This window comes from Sinohyriopsis cumingii, chromosome 19 (genome assembly GCF_028554795.1).
Source record: "Sinohyriopsis cumingii isolate HCF-2022 chromosome 19, ASM2855479v2, whole genome shotgun sequence".
NCBI classification, from domain to species: domain Eukaryota; kingdom Metazoa; phylum Mollusca; class Bivalvia; order Unionida; family Unionidae; genus Sinohyriopsis; species Sinohyriopsis cumingii.
In genome coordinates this window covers 15,941,261-15,963,987 of record NC_142979.1, presented here as the reverse complement: position 1 = coordinate 15,963,987, position 22,727 = coordinate 15,941,261, and the positions used below count along the sequence as shown (strand labels likewise).

Genomic DNA, 22,727 nt, shown 5'->3' with positions numbered 1-22,727 from the left:
TTTACTCAGCAAGTTACTCAATTTACCTTGGACCAACTTTTATTCCTGTGATATCACAATTTCTGAATCTTGTGCTGGCTACTAATGACATTCAAAACCTTCGTTTTTGTGCAAAAACCAAATACCGATATCTTTATAAATCAGTGAATCCAAAATATTGGGGGGATAATTTGGGTAGTAGCTCAGTTGGTATAGCATTGAATTCATAATCCAATGATAGTGCTTTGATACAAGCCGAGTCCAGTCTGGCATTGTATTACTAAAACTATGCTGAAACCAACCAACCAACCATAATATTTATGATAATTAAAATCCATTGATTTATCGTATTCCTCACCCTGACTACAGTAACAGTCTGTATAACCAGAAGAGTTGATGGGCACTAATGCAAGGTGACGGCCTGCTGATTGTTTTAATAAGAGTGAATGCTTTCATATTATTTTGGAAGATGTTATTCAGAACTGTTGATAGTTACCATAAAATGTGTTAACTGCCCCTATCAAGATGTGAAACATGTAGTCTAATTAATCAGTTCCAAAGGATGAAAACATTACCTTTTATTGCCCGTAACAAGATGTGAAACATGTAGTCTAATTAATCAGTTCCAAAGGATGAAAACATTACCTTTTATTGCCCATAAGAAGATATGAAGCATGTAATCTAACTAATCACTGTATAAATGTGTGAAACAGGAATTTCAAAGGATGAAAACATTACCTTGTGTTGCCCGTAACAAGATGTAAAACATGTAGTCTAATAAATCAATGTATAAATGTGTGAAACAGGAATTCCAAAGAATGAAAACAGTCAAAGATGAGTCATGTTGGAGACTGATTCGAAAAGTATTAAAGTGTTCCCTTATATTAAAAGTATTATACTATTCCTCAACTTAAAAGTCAAATTAAACACGTATCTTTAAGGACAGGATGCTACTTCTCAGCTGATTCATAATATTTGTAGTGGCAACATTCATGATCGGCTGTTTTTTTTAAATTTTCTTTCAGAAAAGACAGAGTTTAGCCTTCAACATGTAACCACCTTGGAAAATTGGATAGACACTCACACTGAAGAGTTGCCTCCCCTGAAACATTTCATACTTCCTGTAAGATTTTTGTAAATTGTTTCATGAAAATTGTTCCCATGGAAAAATAAATGAAACTGGTTTTATTAATTTTGAATTTTTCATCAATTTTAAGCAGACTTGCATTATTTCAGTGCCAGAGTTTTGCATTTTTGCACAGAATTCAAAATTGAAAGAGTTTTCCAACTAATAATCCTTGTTATAAAAAAAGAAATGTGTACATTATAAGGGACTTTTAAAGAATCTACAACATTCTTTATTTTCATTATAAATGATGAGGATTGCTATGGGGTTGAGAGTACATAACTAGTCTAATTTATGATGGTTCATCTAAAAGAGGACTGCTAGCAATGCATGGCTATTATCACTCTCTAAACTTCAGAGATAATTGTTTAAAAAAATAAGCCAATATCCTTTTTAGTATTTTTATATTTTAAACTTTTATTAGTGTACTTTAAGAAAATGGTCATGCCTGCATGAATATTAATTTCTGTATTTCAAAGACATACAAATTTGGGGCCCCGAGTGGTCTAAAGCGCTCTCCATTACGGATCACTCCCATCTCACCTCTGTCTGCGTGGGTTCGAGTCTTGGATTCGGCCAATGTTGGTATGTGAGAAAGCTTGCCAGTAGCTTCTCATGGGTCGGTGGTTCTTTCCGGGGTTTTCCCGGGTTCTTCCTCCACCATTAATACTGGCTGCCATGTATAGCCTATCGTGTACTGAAAAATGGCGTTAAACCCCACAAAAACAACAACATACAAATTTAATGTACTTTTGACATGTTATTTCAAGTACATTCTCTAGCAGACACTAGCAGTTATTTTCATAAGCCACCTGCTTCATGTAGCACATGGTTTTTCCAATACTGATAAGAGAAAAAGAAATGCCAATCAATGCAGACGAAAGATTTGTGTAGGTACATTAATTTTTTCCACATTGCATGAGTGGTTGAGCAAAATACTTTACCGAGTGCTTTCCCCACTTTTAAGACTTGACCATAACTCTGGAGCAGAACTATAGGTAATTGAGATTTTGTTTAATCGATATGTTCTGCCCAGTAAAAATATGATTGTTTTATTTTTTTCAAGTTATCATGCTTTATGACTATTTTCATATGTGGAGTTCTTTGTGTCCAGAGTTTGATTATTTTAAATACAGCAAATGAACCAATCATTATTTTGAAATGTCAAGACTAAATCTGATCAGTGGTTTGACAATTCCATGATGTTAAGTAACCTGACATTGGTTTCACTAAATTTCTCACATTTTTCCTTTCAAATGGAGATTTTACAGGGTCTTTTATGATACTTTTAACAATACTTTTGATTTTTCTAATATGTAGAGAAAGTATAAGGAATGAAAAATAAGTTTATACATTAACAATTACCATATATGCTCATTTATAAGCAGATCTGTCTCTATGCTGCTTGATAAGAATAATTGGTAGAACAAACAAGATATTTACTGATCTGCCAGTGTATTATGCAATGGCAGATCAGGGTCTGTGTTGTTTGCAGTTGAACATTGCTTGAATAGAATAATTGGTGGAACAAACAAAATACATACTGATCTGTCAGTGTATTATGCAATGGCATATCAGGGTCTGTGTTGTTTGTAGTTGAACATTGCTTGAATAGAATAATTGGTAGAACAAACAAGATATTTACTGATCTGCCAGTGTATTATGCAATGGCATATCAGGGTCTGTGTTGTTTGCAGTTGAACATTGCTTGAATAGAATAATTGGTGGAACAAACAAAATACATACTGATCTGTCAGTGTATTATGCAATGGCATATCAGGGTCTGTGTTGTTTGCAGTTGAACATTGCTTATGAACAACTGTATGAAGTATACACTTGAGAATTGTTTTCTCTTGGGAAAAAAGTTGAGGAATTCCTCATTCCTTCCAATTTTCCTGAATTATTTTTTAAAATGTTATGACCTTGTTTGGTACTTGCTAGGAAAATAAATTGTTGCCAATTGATCAAAAAGGATTTTCAAATTCTCAATTTGGGGGGGAAAATTTGGGCCAGATCTATAGCAAGGTAAAACTGCCTTATCAAATGATTCTTGATTCATAAGAAAAGAAAGAAAAAGAAAATAGAAGAATAGAGTAATGATTATACTACCTGTATTTGTTCCAGTCTGGTGGAAAATCAGCCACAACTTTACACCTTGCCAGATCCATATGCAGAAGAGCTGAACGAAGGTTTGTACAAATGTTATTTGCCTAATTACCTGTATGAAGTTTCTGTTATGTACTAGAACATAAAAATGGTTTGTCTTTGTATTGATGCACATTTTATATTCAAGGAAAACTAATGTAAATTCATTTACACTAAAATCTTTCTAGATCAAAAGTCTTTTGGACCAAATTAATTTTTTTTATGTACTGAGGTTTCCCTATTTTCACATATGACAGAGATGATGACTAATCTACCACCAGATATGACCATCATTACTAAAAATATGCCTGGCCCCCATTAATAAAAATATGCCCGGCCCCCATTACTAAAAATATTTTTGGCCCCCATTATATGTCTGGCCCCCATTACTAAATATATGCCTGGCCACCATTACTAAACATACATCTGGCCCCCATTATTAAAAATATGCCTGGCCCCCATTACTAAAAATATGTCTGGCCCCCATTACTAAAAATATGCATGGCCACCATTATTAAAAATATGCATGGCCCCCATTACTAAAAATATGCATGGCCCCCATTACTAAAAATATGCATGGCTCCCATTACTAAAAATATGCATGGCCACCATTATTAAAAATATGCATGGCCCCCATTACTAAAAATATGCATGGCCCCCATTACTAAAAATATGTCTGGCCCCCATTACTAAAAATATGCATGGCCACCATTATTAAATATATGCATGGCCCCCATTACTAAAAATATGCATGGCTCCCATTACTAAAAATATGCATGGCTCCCATTACTAAAAATATGCCTGGCCCCCATTACTAAAAATATTCATGTCCCCCATTACTAAAAATATGCATGGCCCCCATTACTAATAATATGCCTGGCCCCCATTACTAAAAATATGCCATTTGATTAAATATTGAGATCTCTGACATAATGAAGATCTGAAGAACACTGATACAAGGCCAATGCCATGTTCTGTTTTCCTTTGGATCCACCACTCAGATTTTAGCTTTTACATTTATTCAAGTGAAAAAATGTCATTGTTTCTAACAAAAAGCATCCTTGAGATGAAATGCGATTGTTTTTTTTTTAGGTTAGTAAGAATTATTGTCTGGGAATTCCAAAGATTAACAAAACAAGAACCTTTATCCGTGCCTATCAGATCAACTTATTATAAGTAGATATTTATTTTAACCATATTGTAAAAAATACGAAAACCTCTAAATGTCTTCTCAAAATAACTGCTTAACAGGATTTCAAAAGAATAAACAGAAAGCATCATGGTTTGAAGAAATGATGCCAGTCTGATATCAACTATTGCTATCATTACTAAAAATAGAAAAATTGATCCATCATCCATCAACAGTTGCCAGTTTCAGATTTTCTCAACTCACCAAACCAGTTTCAACAAATGTTGGCACAGAATATCACTGCATAAAGGCCTTTCAAGTTTACACAAACGATGCTGGTCCACCATCAAATATGTTTGCCATTAAAAAATATTTGAAAACTTTTGAATGACCTTTTCTCAAAATCACTGAATTTGATCTTATTTGACAGAAAGCATCCAATGAGGAAGACCTTTTAGATTTATAAAAATAATGCTAAACTGATGTCAAATGTGCCTGTTGTTACTAAAAATAGAAAGCTTTAAATGACTTGAACTTTCAAATAGAATGTGACACAACTTGATAGAAAGCATCCTGGCATAAAGACCTTTAGTTATATACAAGTGATGTCAATCCACTATTAAAGATGTTCACTAAGAAGAGAAAAAAATACTTTAAACAACTTATGCTGAAATACTGCTTGACAGAATTTGACCATATTTGACAGATAGTGGCCTGGCATAGTGATGGCATGATAGTATTTCTCCTTCAAATACGTTCCCCGATCACATTAACGTTAGGGATATAAGCCTGCTACCTTTCGAATCCAGCTCTACTAAAAGACGAAAATTCGTCTTTTCTGTCTATCTCATATAGACCAAAGGGCAGTAACTCTTGCCCTTACCTCCCCTTGCCACCGCCAGGTGTCACTAGTTTTTAAGCTTCGCTTGTACTGATATCACGTACATTATACCTCCAAACAATCCAAGCCATCTTAGCGTTAAATTGGACCATCCGAAGTTAAATTTGGATTTATTGCGTTGGACAATCATTCTTCAACAGGTTGTATACATTATTTTAACAATTTTTTCAAAATTGAGTGACTTTGTCACCCTTGACAGATTTCGTCTACTGAAGACCATGTTATACACACTATCGCTGAACTCATGTTGTCAATTAAGAGTTAACGCGACACTGACTAATTTCGCTTACTCCGTTAGTAACAGTTGTGGTATTAGCGAATTAATAACATGCTGAATTGCTAATTTGTGCTTTGTTTTCTTTTCTTGTGTCATTTCAGTAGAAATGTCAACCAAATGCATGAAATGCAAAAAGTTCAAAGCAAAAGAAGACAACCATGACTCTTGTATATTATGTACCAAGTGTACATCATCTATACCATGCAGTGTGTGTAATACTTGGACAGAGCAAATGTGGGCTGATGTATTCCAGAAGGGTCAGCCACAGTAACATTAGCGGCAATGGAGGAAAATAATGTTGACAGGGTACAACAGTCCACCTTTGAACAGATGCGTCGTTTGGTCCAGGAAACGACGAAGCAGCTATTGACATCAGGCCAGATATTACCCTTATTTCCCTCGCTCGCTTCCACAGCTTTTTCTGACTCTTTGGGGGAATGTTCCCCCAATTTTAGGCTGCCCAGTGGGCGTAAGTCCCCCCGCATGTCCAAGCATGGCCTTTGGGCCTGTAAGTCAGGACGCATGGGGTTTTTACCGGATCCATTGGATCCATTTCATTATACAACCTCTATGTCACCGGCCGTCCAGCTCTCCCAGCATGGGGACCCTATTGCTAAAACGGTCCGACCAAATATGATTTACGAGGATCTTAGTGATAAATCCGTCCATCAAGCTGTACCGCTGGCAACATACCAATACTATGGCGGAGATTTTAGTGAGAAATCTGTCCGTCCAGCCAGGCCATTGGAGCAGCCGGTACCGGTGATAGCAGGACCGTTGCCAACATTCAGGCCAACCACAAGCCAGACAAACCAGCCGGCAGGGCCGGCCGTCCATATGTTCACGGCTTATCCACAAGGGAGAGTTAGTGACACAGAATCGCGTCATCTATGCCACCTGGTATGCTCTATCCAGAAATGCAAGCTATTCCAGAACACGACTCGGCACACAGTGAGGGTGACGAAACTCCTGCAAATCAGCCATACACAGATCCAACCATGGAACAGACTGAGTTTGGCTTCAAGGCAGCAGTGGAAGAAATTTATAGGGTGTTGGCAACTTCAGAATGCCCTCCACCTCCTACCGCCACTCAAGACTACAAGTTAAGGCGTCTCTAGATCTTGATGGGGAGGAAGAGACGCCGTCCTTCCGGCTCCTTCCCCAGTCGGCAAAAATTAAGGAGATCAGTGATCGTCTATCAGGACGAATAGGTGATCCGTGGAATCTAAGGCGTTCTTTTCAGAAAGCCAAGTACCAGCGACGTTCTCGTGTTGCTGGTACAAAACTCATTCAGGCACCTTCAGTACGGATCTTCCGGCCCCGGACAAAAATATGCCAGCAGTTCACATGTCCGCTCCACTGTTTTACAAAGTGGACAAAAATGTGTTCCATGCCACGTCAAAGCTAGTTTGGAACGTAGTCGCTACGTCTTCAATGTTAGACTTGGCTTCATTAGCCATTATCCGACTCGCAGAAAAATCCGACAATGACCACGCTTGGGAAGCGACGGCCCGGATTGCTAGAGTTATTAACAGGGAAGCTCACCATTCCATGGCTAATGCGTTGACTGCTTCTGCCAACTTAGACCTGATACGATGTGACGCATGTCTGCGGTCCACGTCGCTCAAGCCCCATCATACTCTGGCTTTACGGATGACTCCGTTTGGGTCACCTTTACTCTTTGGAGGAAAAATTGAAGAAGTTCGGAAGCAGGCAGCTCAGGAACTGCCCCTCCAACTCGCCGCCCAACCCTCACAGGTGTTTAGAAAAAATCCCCTGCCACAGCGGAGGGATGATTGGCGGACCAGGGACAAGGGATCCTTACAATCAAATGTGCAGTATAGATCCCAACCCAATGCCAGGAGACAACAGTCTAATCAAGCTAGGAGGCAACCATACAGAGGCGGTAAGAAACAAAGTTTCTCCGTCTTCAAGCATCCTAACTCTAAAAGTTGACATACCCTCCCCACCACCCGCAGACAGCCTACCTGTGGGCGGCCGCCTCCTGCAATTTCAGGACCACTGGACCACCTTTTTTCCTCAGAACGATTGGGTGATCCAGGTCATTTCAGAGGGGCTTCGGATTTCATTTATCCAACCCCCTCCCCTGTCCTCCTCTCCCCTCTTCACGGACGTATTGTATTGTATTGTATTGTGGGGTTTAACACCATTTTTCAGCACGATAGGCTATACATGGCGGCCAGTATTAATGGTGGAGGAAGAACCCGGAAAATCCCGGAAAGAACCACCGACCCACGAGAAGCTACTGGCAAGCTTTCTCACATGCCCACATTGGCTGAATCTTAGACTCGAACCGCCGCAGACAGAGGTGAGATGGCAGTGATCCGTAACGAAGAGCGCTTTAGACCACTCGGCCACTCGGGGCCCCCTTCATGGACGTACCGTCCGATTGGGAGAAGGATACCTTTCTACAACAGGAGATATGGTCGCTCATAGAAAAACGGGAGGTGGAGATTGTGAAAAAGAAAAAAACGCAATCGCCGGGGTTTTATTCCAGGTTGTTTCTTATCCAGAAGGCAAATGGCAAGTTGAGGCTGATCATCGACCTGAGTCACCCCAACCAATACATTTTACCACCGAAATTCAAGATGGAAATGGCAAGATCAATCCGTCTTTCCATCTTGCGGGACGAGTATGCCGTCAGTCTAGATATGACCGACGCATATTTTCAAGTCCCTATCCACACCGCGTCACGGAAATTTCTCCGATTCGCTTACCGCGACGTGGTTTATCAGTTCCAGGTCCTACCCTTTGGCCTCAACATCAGCCCTTGGGCTTTTACCAAGGTTATGGATTGTGTCGTCACCCTCTTCCGCTCGACTTCATCTACAGGGACGGCAGTGTACTTGGACGACATCCTCCAGAAACATATAGTAAGTTCTATTCTGCTCAAAGGCAGAAACGATCTTTTAGCACGTTTAGATCATCTAGGCTTTCTCGTGAACTGGAAAAAGTCCGATCTCCGTCCATCCCAGCATTTTGTCCATCTGGGTATGGAGTTTCTCACCGATCTGAATCTGGTACGGCTTCCTCGCGCTCGCGTAATCCGGATCGTCGAACTCGTCGAGTCCGTTTCCAACAGGACGTGGATTTCAGCGAGAGAATTCTTGCAACTCCTCGGATTATTCAATGCGGCGGCGGACTTGATCCCGCTTGGCCGTCTTTTTATGCGTCCCTTACAAATGACATTACTGGCACAATGGCGCCCCTTTTTTAAGTCCTCTCAATAAAACAATAATGATCACGCCCGAGATACGATCATTCCTGTGTCAGTGGCACAACCCCGGTTGGCTGTCCACGGGGATTCCTCTGGAGATGCCCCAAGCAGAGATAATGGTATGTACCGACGCCAGTACCTACGGTTGGGGTGCCCACCTGTTGCCAGACTTCGCTACAGTCAGCGGCACGTGGGAGCCAGGGGAGAGGCCTCTCCACATCAACCTTTTAGAAATGAGGGCTGTCATCAATGCCTTTCATTTCTGGAAGGATCAACTCTCACGAAAAACTGTCCTCATTATGTCAGACGACTCTGTGGTGGTGACTTACCTGCTCAAACAAGGGGGCACCAAATCACCAGACCTGTGCATTCTGATCTGGCAGTTTCTACGTTGGTGCAACAACCTCCACATCAACGTACAAATCAGACACATTCCCAGCAGACTCAATGTCTTGGCCGACACTCTATCCAGGAAGGGTCAAGTCATTTACACGGAATGGTCACTCTATCAATCAGTCTTTCTTTGGATTTGCACACTGGGGGGGCATCCGATGATCGATCTTTTTGCGACAAGATGGAATCGCAAGTTGCCCATCTTCGTCTCTCCGGTTCCAGACCCAGAAGCTTGGGCAGTGGACACTATGCCAATCAGCTGGGAGGGGTTGTGGGCATTCGCCTACCCTCCCACGGTTTTGGTACCAAAAATAATCCAGAGGTTAAGGGGTCAGAACTGTCGGATGATTCTGATTGCCCCTCTCAGATGGAACAAGTCCTGGGTCACCGATCTACTCGATCTAGCGATAGATCTACCCAGGAAGATTCCAACCAGCCCAAATCTTCTCAAACAACTGCGGTCACGGGTGTTCCACCCCTGCCCAGACTGTCTTCTTCTTCACGCTTGGCTCTTGTCCAGACAGCCTTGCGAGACAAACAGTTTAAACCTTCGATTGTGGAGAGAATCTCAAGAGCAAGAAGGCCCTCCACTCTGAAATCTTACGAGGGAAAGTGGCATGTTTTCAGGGACTGGTGCCATATCAATTACATCGTCCCTTTGAGTGTCTCAATCCCTCAACTGGCCGACTTTTTTCTCTGGCTTTTCGAGGAGAAACAGTTGGCCCCAATTACTATGAAAGGCTACCGCTCCATGATATCAGACACATTCTGCCATCATGATAGATGTGATATTGGGCATAACAAAGATCTATCAGATCTTTTAGCCAATTTTGATGTCAATCGACCAAAATCCCTCACCCTGTTTCCAAAATGGAATCTGTCCTGGGTTTTAACATGGCTCAATTCAGACAAATTTGAACCTTTAGCCCACACTTCGTTAAAGCTACTATCATACAAAACATGTTTCTTAGCTTCAGCATGCAGGGTGAGCGAGTTACATTCCCTTTCCAGTGACCCGAACTTTCTTCAGTTCAGATCAGATGGTTCGGTGGTCCTCCTGACGCAACCAGGCTTTGTAGCCAAAAATAGGTTACCATCCATAGCAATCAAAGAATCATCATTCACTCGCTCTCTTCCATAGATAAGTCAAGAGCAACAGCCATGCAAGATCCTGTTAGTGCACTCAAGCACTATTTAAAACGCACAGAGACGTGTCGGGACACACGTAAGTGCATCTTTCTTCCGGTCAAAGCTGGTAAACGGGATATCACCCCTCAAGCCCTTGCTTCATGGCTGAAGTGGGTTATATGCTCAGCATACTCTGAGGTCTCACAAGATCAGAGTCGCCTCATGAAGATTACAGTTCATGAGATTAGAGCAATCTTGGCAAGCCTTGCATTCAAATGCAGCATTTCGATCCGAGATATAATAGAAGCTGTTGGCTAGCATGCAGAGTCAACCTTCTCCAGTTTTTATCTCAGAGATTTGGCTTCGCAGAGGCAAACCTTGAATCTGGTAGGTCCGGTGTCGGCAGCCCAGATGACCACCAGACCCATTTAAAACAATCAGCACAGCCTATCAGCTTCACTGGATTCGCCAGTGAAATTTCGTAGGTAAGAAGATTTCAATAACTATCTTCTTAACCGTATATAGGGGTCACATATCACGGGACCCTAGGCTGTGTTGCTGATGAAATTAGGAGAACGGGTTATCTTTCAAATGGGGAATCCAGCCATCATTCCCTAGAAGGTACCCGGGGTGGAGGTAGGATGCTCAGCATTCCCTCCTATTACCTATTCTCCTAACGTTAATGTGATCGTGGAACGTATTTGAAGGAGAAAGCAAATTTTTAGTAAATTATGTTTCTCCGAGAATACTTACCCGATCACATTACTTAAAAACCCTCCCAACCACCCCGCTATGCGAGCATCCTCATATAATATATATCGCTCAGCTTAAAAAACTAGTGACACCTGGCGGTGGCAAGGGGAGGTAAGGGACAAGAGTTATTGCCCTTTGGTCTATATGAGATAGACAGAAAAAACAAATTTTCGTCTTTTAGTAGGGCTGGATTTGAGAGGTAGCAGGCTTATATCCCTAACGTTAATGTGATCGGGTAAGTATTCTCGGAGAAACATAATTTACTAAAAATTTGCTTTCAAATGGGAAAACACACCAAAACTTCAACCAGTAGTGTGAGACCTGGTCTGCAGAGAGTCTGGACTGATTCATTCAGTGACTTGGAGGAGAAAACTGGTCCAAGTTGAGGAAATTGGTCAGGATGTCTGATTATTATCTAGTGATGAAAACCTTTCCTGATAACTAGAACCTTTAAGAGCTTGACTACAGAGTCATGAAGAGTTTGGATTTAGTTACAAAGGATAGATGCAGAGTTCACTCTGACAATCTACTTTCCCAAGAGTAATCTATAGAGATACCCATTAAGGTATTTCAGAACAAATTCCTCATCTCATCAAGAAGTGTTATGTGGATTCGGATGGCTGCAGCGAGACTAAGGTGCATGAAAATCTCAGATTTTAGAATGTCTCCCTAGCAAAATGAATCAACATATGCCAAGTTGATTTCCACAAATAGTTAACCTTTGATGCACTAATTTGATCAAAGCCAAGTTATTGAATATTCCTGTTGACCCTTCCATCATTAATCCTTTGCGGTTCGTTAACTGACAGAAATATGGCTGCAGCAAAGATGGCTGGAAGAGAAAATGAGTCTGCAGCAGATGAGTGTCATGATGGATCATCCTGCAGATGTGGGCAGGACTGTCATGATGAATCATCCTGCAGATGTGGGCAGGACTGTCATGATGAATCATACTGCAGATGTGGGTAGGACTGTCATGATGAATCATACTGCAGATGTGGGCAGGACTGTCATGATGAATCATCCTGCAGATGTGGGCAGGACTGTCATGATGAATCATACTGCAGATGTGGGCAGGACTGTCATGATGGATCATCCTGCAGATGTGGGCAGGACTGTCATGATGAATCATAATGCAGATGTGGGCAGGACTGTCATGATGGATCTTCCTGCAGATGTGGGCAGGACTGTCATGATGAATCATACTGCAGATGTGGGTAGGACTGTCATGATGAATCATGCTGCAGATGTGGGCAGGACTGTCATGATGGATCATCCTGCAGATGTGGGCAGGACTGTCATGATGGATCATCCTGCAGATGTGGGCAGGACTGTCATGATGAATCATACTGCAGATGTGGGTAGGACTGTCATGATGAATCATACTGCAGATGTGGGCAGGACTGTCATGATGGATCATCCTGCAGATGTGGGCAGGACTGTCATGATGGATCATCCTGCAGATGTGGGCAGGACTGTCATGATGAATCATACTGCAGATGTGGGTAGGACTGTCATGATGAATCATCCTGCAGATGTGGGCAGGACTGTCATGGTGAATCATACTGCAGATGTGGGTAGGACTGTCATGATGAATCATACTGCAGATGTGGGTAGGACTGTCATGATGGATCATCCTGCAGATGTGGGTAGGACTGTCATGATGAATCATACTGCAGATGTGGGTAGGACTGTCATGATGAATCATCCTGCAGATGTGGGCAGGACTGTCATGATGAATCATACTGCAGATGTGGGTAGGACTGTCATGATGAATCATCCTGCAGATGTGGGCAGGAGTGACATTATGGATCATCCTGCACATAGATAGTTTCTTGTGTGAAGGGAGGAGAGTTCTTGTACTCATGAGACTGGTCTAAGTTTAAACTTGAGAATGAGATCCAGAGGGAGAAACAGATGAGCTCTACTGAGGCCAGGAAACAGCTAAAGTGGAGAAAAAGCCTGCCTAAGTACTGTCTGTAGCCAGGCAGACATTAAATGGCCGGAAGGTTAAAGAAAGTTCACAGTCTTGAAATGTCACATCACCAAAACCTACTGGGTATGTGAGCTGCCACCCAAACCAAGAGTGAAAAAAGATAATTCCCCCCCCCCCAACACACATGCTCTAACTGTATTTGAAACAATGAAAGGATGATACGTAATAGACAGCTCTGGTATCTGGAGTCCAACTAACTACTACCAGACTTGAGTATTTATTAGAGCATTCGTAAAGAGGTCATATATAATTACCATTTCTTTTAACTTGGAAAAGGCACAAGCTGGATATATGGATAATGAATGATCTGTTTATATTAGTTGATAGCGGCCACCCACATTATCATGTCAAAAATATGGACCTGGATAACTTGCTCTGTTCAAACAAATTTTAGTTTACTTAAGTGTCAGATTTTACAGCATTTTGAAAAATGACATTTTGCTTGTATATTTACTGAAATTTGACGACATATAGGTTGGACCTCTTTTGTTTTCGTTGCTTTGCTTTCAATTATGTCTATAAATTGTTGGACTGTTCTAATTATAAAACTTAAAATTGGTCCCCTACAAATTGGTACACTACAAAGTGGTACCCTACAATCTGGTGACCTACAAGTTGGTATCTATCAAAGTGGTACACTACAAACTGGTATCCTATAAACTGGTACCTTACAAACTGGCACACTACAGATTTTCACACTACAAAATGGTACCCTACAAAAACTGGTACCTACAAATAGTAGTGAATTTATAGTACTGTATATACTTGCTTAAAAGTTGAGTGCAGTTGCAAACTGTACAGACCAAGATCTGCCAGCACATAATGCACCAGCTGATCTGGGTGCATGTTGTTTTTGTAGTTGGTCTTATAAGCAAGTATATATGATATACAACATTTGTGTCGATGTTCCTTTCATTTGGACTGCTCTGGTGGCCTAGTGGTTAGAGTGTCCGCCTTGGAAGTGGGAGGTTGTGGGTTTGAACCCTGGCCGAGTCATACCAAAGACTTACAAACATGGTACTAACTGCTGCCTTGCTAGGCACTCAGTATTAAGAGGCTAGTGTTAGGACTGGTCGGCCTGGTGTCAGGATAATGTGACTGGGTGGGACATCATGCTACATGTCTGCGGCATGATGCCTCAGTGCTAGGCATCACTATAAACTGCCACACTGCAGACATCGTAGCAATATGACTGAAAAATTGTTAAAGCTGCATTAAAAATCCTAATCACACACACACACCTTTCATTTATAAATTCATTTTCACATGGATAAGAATTTTGCTGATTTGCAACTATTGCTAGCTATTTGGTGTATCTTTTTTTGACAGGCAACTCACTATGTTCAAGAGAGCATGAGATTGGAGTTATTTTCAGTTTCAGTTTTCAAAAGAAATGATAGCTGAACATCCTTTCCATACAAACACTTTTAGGTAACAAATATGTTTGTAGTCTCATATGGCCTTATGAAGTAAACCACTCCAAGAACCTGCTTTTATTTGGAACAAATTAGTAACAATTCCAGAAAACCTGTGGTCTGTGTACTGTAGGGATATCATACCATGTAATTAATACTGATTTGTAACAATTTATTTATTACAGCTCAACTTAGTTTCATAAAGCACTTTTTGTATAAAGAAGCAGAATGGCAGGGCACATGTATATACATAAGTTACACTTTTTATCCATTCTGAATATAATTTTGGACTAGTAAAATACATTTGTTATTATGATGAATTGCCGATAGATACTATATTTGTTGCTGTGAATATTCTTTATAATTGTTTTTGCAGAATTACTCCCCTTGTGAGAAGCGGTGAGGTGGAATCAGAGACATTGAGATACCTTAACAGGTACAAAGATTATTGTATGAAGTGTAGGGTATAACTGCCCTGACATGATTGGCATTGTCTGCATCATCTACAGTCTAGTTATTAGTTTAACATTTTTTCATTTTTACTTAACTATTGCCAACCTAATTCTTTTGGAACTTGGATTTTGTTCCTTATATCAGTTTGATCTGCAGTACAGAAAAGTAGGTCACATTGACCTTTTACTTACACAGTTGACTTGGTTATTAAATTTGAACCCAAATGTAACTATTTTGTCATCCATTATGTTCATAGGTGTGGTATATATAATTTATGTAGAATTTGGTCCAAGATTTTCTTCTATGATTTTGAACCATCCTAGTATAGGTCATCTTCCCTTACAGTTCATGAATGTTGCTTACAGCCTAATAATAATAATAATGAGGACTTTGTATAGCACCTAATCTTTAGAAGCTCTAAGCGCTTTGCAACATTAGACAACACCTATAAGATAAAAAACATATAATATGATTACAAAAACAAACACCATGAAATTAGAAAACATAAAAAAAAAACATGCTGAGAATATTTAAGGTAGGAAACATTATTAGGTCTTTAGGTTTGTTCTTGCAGTCGAAATAAGTGAGTTTTGAGAGCCCTCTTGAATGTGATCACTGTGTCTTTGTGTCTAAGTTCAGTGGGCAATTCATTCCACGTTGCTGGGCCCAGGTATGAAAAAGAACGCTGTCCATATGACTTAGTTTTCATAGTGGGAATAATGAGTATACGATTGTCAGAAGAGAAGCGTAAGTATCTTGCTGGTGTGTACACATGGGTGAGGTTGGATAGGTATATTGGACTAGAGTCCGACAGTGAAAAGTAGCAAATAGAACAAATTTTGTATTTGATTCTGGATTGAATGGATACCCAGTGTAGGGTACAGAGCAGCAGGGAGGTGTGCTCTGGTCGTGGTACTCTAAGTATGATCCGAGCAGCTGTATTTTGAACTTTCTGAAGTTTCTGGAGCAGATATTGAGATGAACCAGACAGAATTGAGTTACAATAGTCCAGTCTTGAAAGTACTAATGAACACAAGTGTTTTAGTGGCATCAACTGAAAGATATTTGCGAATTGAGCTGATGTGTCTCAGCTCAAGATATGCAGCCTTGCATATGTTCATGACATGTTGGTGCAATATGAGAGTACTGTCCAGAGTAACACCTAGGTTTCATACTGATTGTGTGAATTTAATGTTCGTGTTGCTGATATTTATTGTTTGAGGTAAAGGATGTGACTGAGAAAGTCTTTGTATTGTGATCAGAATGGTCTCAGTTTTATCAACACCTTGGATGGTAGCATCAACATCAGTTGGGTGGCTAGATTTGTATATTTGGGTGTCATCAGCGTACAATTGGTGAGACACTTGATGATGATCTATGACACTGAGTGTACAGAATGAAGAGAACAGGTCCAAGAACAGACTCCTGTGGAACACCACAACATAGATCAGCTGGGATGGAGTGTATTCCATTTGCAGATACAATTTGTGTCCTGTTGACCAAGTAGGACTTGAACCACAGTAAGGCTGTATCATGAATGCCAAATACATGCTGGAGATGGTGAAGTAATATATCATGGTCTATTGTGTCAAATGCTGCAGACAAATCAAGGAGGGTGAGGACTGTAATCTTTCTGCTTTCCAACGCAGAGAGAATATCATTAACTACTTTTAGAAGAGTAGTTTCAGTACTGTAGCAAGGGCGATATGCAGATTGTACATTGCTAAAAAGACTGTTTGAATTTAGATGAGATACAAGCTGGGATAGAACAACCTTTTCTAAGATTTTTTATATGAATGGGAGATTAGAAACTGGGCGGTAGTTCTTTGAATCGTTATGGTCTACTGTTGGTTTCTTCAGCAGAGGCTTTACAATGGCAGTTTTGAAATAAGCCTGTCTTAAAAAGTTTTTATCTTAATGGCAAATCTCCAGCTGTTGATATTCAATGTTCCTTGCATCCTTCTATACTAGCACAGGTTCTCCTGGCAGATCTCCAGTTAGAGGCATGGTATCAACATCTAGATGGAAGAGAGTTAATATGCTTCTTGCATCATCCTTAGCCGTGCCAGAATGTAGGTCACAGTAATTACTTTACACTTATTTTTTTATGTTTATGTGATCCATGGTGTAATTGTTTGATATTAATGGCTAGTCTCAAACTTTAGGTATGTGTTCTTGCATTATTCTCATTTACCACATGTGATGGTGGCAGTCACCGTTTCTTACATTTATGTCTTCTTTGTTTGACAGTTTAACTCCATTGTACAGTTTGGGGTTTATTGGCAAATTACTAGTTGCATGTATGCTTTTTATGAAACATGTTAAGGATGTTTCCTACATCATTCTTTTTATAAGTTGTTATGTAACCACGTTATTTTCAATGTTAGACAAAAAGCAGTGAACAGGCAAACCAGATTGACCTTCTGTCATTTCTTGTGTTAGAGGCTGTTAGAGCTGAACTAACATTATGCAAGGAGACACTAATAATAAATGGTTGAGGTAATACAAACTCTTATCTTGACTTGCTCAGCAAATACTTGTTGAGTGGTGGTGTCTATGAAAAAGTACCCTTCTAAATTTAATTCTGAAATAGACCTTAGATAGTTTGAATATAAAAAACCTTAATAGTTGCACAATGTTCTAAAAAAATTGGGAAATTTCTAGTCTTCATTGCAACAGTATTGCACCATCCTACCCCCCCCCATTTCATTTTGTGACCCTTTAATTACTTAAAGCAAGTTTTATTGATCAAAATGCAATAAACAGGTGTTAGAATAACATACAAGCTGCAGACACTAAACATGTATTTCCATTCCTTGTAGAGGTAGATGCATGCACATATCCATAAAGGAAAACCTGTATATAAAAGGCACTCTGGGGACAGGACATAATTGACCTCTGTATTGAGTGGCATTACTTTAATGCAGCTTTACAACTATTTACTTACTGATAATTATTATGTATAGTTTAGGACATATAGATATCTAGTCGATTTTTGTGTCATATCATGGATTTATATTTTAATTAAGGAAATCTTTTCAATAATGATGTTTAGCAAGACGTCAAGTTATTTTGAACAAAATCTTAACCATGCTTTGAATAATTAGAGCCACCATTTTGATTCATGACGTAGTCCAATATTCAGCTCCCAAGTGGTATGTTTAGGGGCTACGCCACTGATTTGTAACACACTGCAGTTATTGCAGAAATATTCTGGAAGGCAGACTTCATGAAAGCGTGAAGTGTGAGTGTGGTGATTATGATCAGTGGTTAAATGGGCTGTAGCTACCCAAAGTTTTCAGATATCAGTTTGATTGACTTGTTTTTCTTACTCACCCATCTACACACAAACACACACACTTTTTTATACATAGATACAACATCATTCTTTCCGTGAACACAAAGATGATGTCACTTGCTGATTACTTAGTAATTCTTATTCCCAATAATAAGTGAAGTGTGTGTTTTGCACTTTGCCCCGAGTTGATCCCATTTATTTCACAGACATTGATCCATCGTAGACCTTTGTCGACTGATCTTGTATTTTCGACACATGTGACCATTTGGCTACATACATTGAACAGTTTCCTTATTTCTGTTTAAAGTAACTGTACATATGTTTTCAAGAAAATAGACGGGTTTCTTAAATTTGAAACTATGTTATGGCTATTCCATTTAAACATACCCATGGGGGGGGGGGAAGGCACATTCAAAAATGGGTGACCACCCATAGAAGTGATTTTTTTCTACCACCACCAGTCATAGCAGTGAATTTTGGACACACATGACCATGCATCTTTTGATCTTTTGATATGACATGGCACAGAAGCGATTATTGTTTATTGATGACCATGCATGGAAGTTTTTTTATTTTGCCGTCCGTGGGGTAGTGGTATGTTTAAATGGAATAGCCTTTACAGATTCATTGTAGTTTGATGCACAATTAAGTAACAGGCCAGTCTATGTTAATAAAAACAACATGGCACCCAATATGAAGTGAAACAGGCTTTATCGGTGTGACTCGTGGATGTTATATGATTAAAATATGTTAAAAGAGAGTGGTTTTGTTACACTGAAGAATATGTTGCATTGGAAAAGGACAAATCAATAGTGTTTTACAAATTTTGACAGAGTAATTTGCCAGTGATGTAATACATCATTAAGAATTTGTGGACTTGACTTTAACACCTTTCAGCGAAAGAGAAGCATGTGATGTAGACTAGTTAAAGTGAATGTTATCTATAAATAATTTATCATTTTGTTGTGCTTATATTCTCGTACTAATCCATTTGGAATTAACCAATCTGTGACATGAATTTTAATCCCGATCCAGCTAATTATCAAAAATAAATGTGTGTTTTTCATATTGCTTTCTGTAATTAAGGCATGTAATATACAGATTACTCTTTATGCTCAGATTGCGCTATTTTTGTCACTGATATTAGTAATAATAATGCTTATATCTCTCGGGGGATTGACAAGTATTAACTTACAACAAAAATGTTCAGGTTCACGTTTAATATAATTTCCCTTTGATTGGGTACCCAGGCGACTTTTTCAAAACTTTTGACATCTTTATTTCTCAGTCATCTAAAACACGTCCCCTTGTAAAGTTGAGATTGCTAAACAGAGGATTTTGTATGCATATGTAATAGATCTATGTAAATTACTGGTATGACAATACAGATAATATGGTATGTAAAAGCTATCACTAATGTGAGTCCTTTTCAACAAGTTTCATCAAAATACTACATTCATAAAATGTCAGGTACCTGTGCCTGTGCAGTCTGTAATGAACAATATCTCAAGATGGTAATAACACTGAACAATATCTCAAGATGGTAATACCACTGAACAATATCTCAAGATGGTAATACCACTGAACAATATCTCAAGATGGTAATAACACTGAACAATATCTCAAGATGGTAATACCACTGAACAATATCTCAAGATGGTAATACCACTGAACAATATCTCAAGAAGGTAATACCACTGAACAATATCTCAAGATGGTAATACCACTGAACAATATATCAAGATGGTAATACCACTGAACAATATCTCAAGATGGTAATACCACTGAACAATATCTCAAGATGGTAATACCACTGAACAATATCTCAAGATGGTAATACCACTGAACAGGGCAAAATTTAACTTTTTATGGGGCTGCAGGTACTCACTAGTCTTTTTATTTCACACTTGTAAGATTCTCATTGTCACAAAATGCAGTCTTCAACGTTGCCCTGTCAAAATACTACGAGTTATGCCGTACAGTGTTTATGTTCACAATATGATGTTAACAGAACTATATTAAAATCCATCTTGTGTGTAAAACCGTTGTGTAATTTCCACTTTCATGTTCAGACTGAGTGACTACCTTTTTACAGTGGCTAGACTGGCAGCGTTCAGAGAAGGGCAAAAGGAAAAGATCTATCACAGAGTAGAAGGAGAGATTTCAAGATGATGATGACCCTTTTTCATTTGTAATTGCCATTTTTTAAATTATTAGTCCAGTGCTTTTATGTAAATTTCCTGTAAGAACACAGTAATGCATCTTGGGTCACCAAACCATGGTATTTTATGTTCCATGTGATTTATGCTGGATTTTTTTATTGCATGGCAGTCAGACCAAGTTAGCTTATTGTATGAACCTACATTTGCCATGTCATCATTGTGTCAAACATTGCTTGTTATCTCAGGAGTCCATATTTCCGTTTGCTTGTTACATGTCAGGAGTCCATATTTCCAATTGCTTGTTACATGTCAGGAGTCCATATTTCTGATCAAGTTTTAATCAGACTTGATATATGGGCTGTATCATCAAAATCTCAGAAAAGTTTGACAATGAGCAAGATCCCAGCATACTAATGTGGTGATCGTACATATGACTGGCTGACGTGACCTGTATGGAGATTGTATTTCTCATCAGAGTTTGATAAACAATGATCAGGATCCACTCTCATTAATGAGATCTTGTGTTTGATTGACTGAGATCATTACCACTCTGGAGGCCTCATTTTTCATTGATTTTCATTAAATTTGGAATGATTTCCTATATCATGAAGATCCAAAAGGAGTTCCTGAATGAAGTCCATGCATATTAACAAGTTACTCCTGCATCTGATTGATACAGTTCATTACAACTCTATTGGCCACATCTGTGATGCACTTTTAATCAGGCTTCGAATATGTGCATCTATCATCAATATCTTTGACTACTTCAGTAATGAATGCTATCCATGCATATCCAATTGGCTGAACTTGTTGCCACGCTGGAAGCCATCTTTCTTGTTTGATTTTAATAAACTTGGAAAATAGGATTTTGTTTTCATAGACTTGAATGAGTTACAAAATGAAGAACTATTTGTATGAATATAAACTTGAAATATATGCGTACATCATCAAGATGTTGGATAGGTTTAATAATGAGCAAGATCCATTAAAGAGATAATCTTGGATCTGATTGGCTGCGCTCTGGAGGCCATAATTTTGATCCAAGTCTGATTCAAATTAAATATATGCTTAAATCATCAAGATCAATAATGATTAAGATCAAGTCATAATAGTGATCTTGCTTATGATGTCCTAGCTTGTTATGCCCCTGGCCAAACTTGAAATATATGCTTATATTAGGATTTTGGATGTGTTTAAAAAAATCGGCATGAGTTCTTGCATCTGATTGGTTAAATTTGTCACCTCTCTGAAAACCATTATTTTAAGGTTGGAATAGAGTCTTATATCATCAAGATCATGCAGTTTTGATAATGAACAAGATCACACATAATAATGAGGTGATATTACATCCAACTAGGTCAGCAAGTTACGATTATTTCGGAAACTTCTTTGCAATTCAGTTTTGATGAAACTCTGGAGATGGGTTTGCATTGTGAGATCTCAGATGGGTAGAATAATTAATACGGTCCACTTATAGTAATAAACTGATCTGCATTCTTTTTGATAAAATTTTAATCAAACTTAGAAGACCAATTTATTTAATAAGTATCTCTGACAAGTTCAATTATGGGCGACATCCACACCTATTCATGAGATCTTGTTTTGGATGAATGGGTGGGTACTGAATCGGCAGTACTGAATTGTATCTTCCTAGCAATACATTCTTTCATAATCCTGCTTAGTGAAATAGTCAACTGTACTCTGATATAAACTAAGTAAGGCCTGTTCCATTCAAACTATCATGGAAATCAGGAAAGGCAGATTAAAAAAATTAATACATGCAAAGATACTTTTATTACTCGAGTTCATATGAAAATTCTAAATTGCATCTATTGGTGGCTACTCCAGATTGAAAGTCCCTTCTCAGAGTCCCACGTTTCACTGGAACAGTACCTAGTGATAGTGAGGCTTTTGTTCCACACAGTCAACAAAAATTGTGAGTGGTTAGGGATGTATATTCCAGTTTACTGTTGTCCAACCTGGCAGATGAGTAGGCATGTGAACAACTGTTCAGTGATCTGGATGATAACTTAGGTGCCAGTTATAAGATTTATGTGCAACTTTGCACAGTTGAGCCCCATAGCCCAAGCATTATTTCAGATTATAATTTATAACATTATTAAAAAGTTAAGTTTTTGTTCTTCTTAGCCTAAAAATTATCATGACTGATTTTGGGGATCAGGAGCACTAAGTTTATGGTATTGCATTTAATTTCCATACAATAACTTCGGTATTGCATGACACAAGGTATTTGCTCAAGACTATGTACACAAGCTATCCTCTGCCCAAAATAGATAACTATTGGTTGGGATGGTGGTAAGTTAGTACCTTTAT

The 22,727-nt window shown here is 39.1% G+C and overlaps 1 protein-coding gene across 1 annotated transcript in view; it reads left to right on the top strand.

Annotated features, from left to right (window-relative positions):
• Positions 1–21,257, top strand: part of LOC149775181 (corrinoid adenosyltransferase MMAB-like) — a 39,888-nt gene extending 18,631 nt beyond the window's left edge. Inside the window, exons 6-9 of the mRNA XM_089944428.1 lie at positions 1,005–1,102; positions 3,230–3,294; positions 14,857–14,916; positions 20,304–21,257. Of these exons, the coding sequence (XP_089800554.1) occupies positions 1,005–1,102; positions 3,230–3,294; positions 14,857–14,916; positions 20,304–20,403 (323 nt within the window). The 3' untranslated portion in view covers positions 20,404–21,257. The remainder of the gene's footprint in view (positions 1–1,004; positions 1,103–3,229; positions 3,295–14,856; positions 14,917–20,303) is intronic.
• Positions 21,258–22,727: the final 1,470 nt, after the last annotated feature.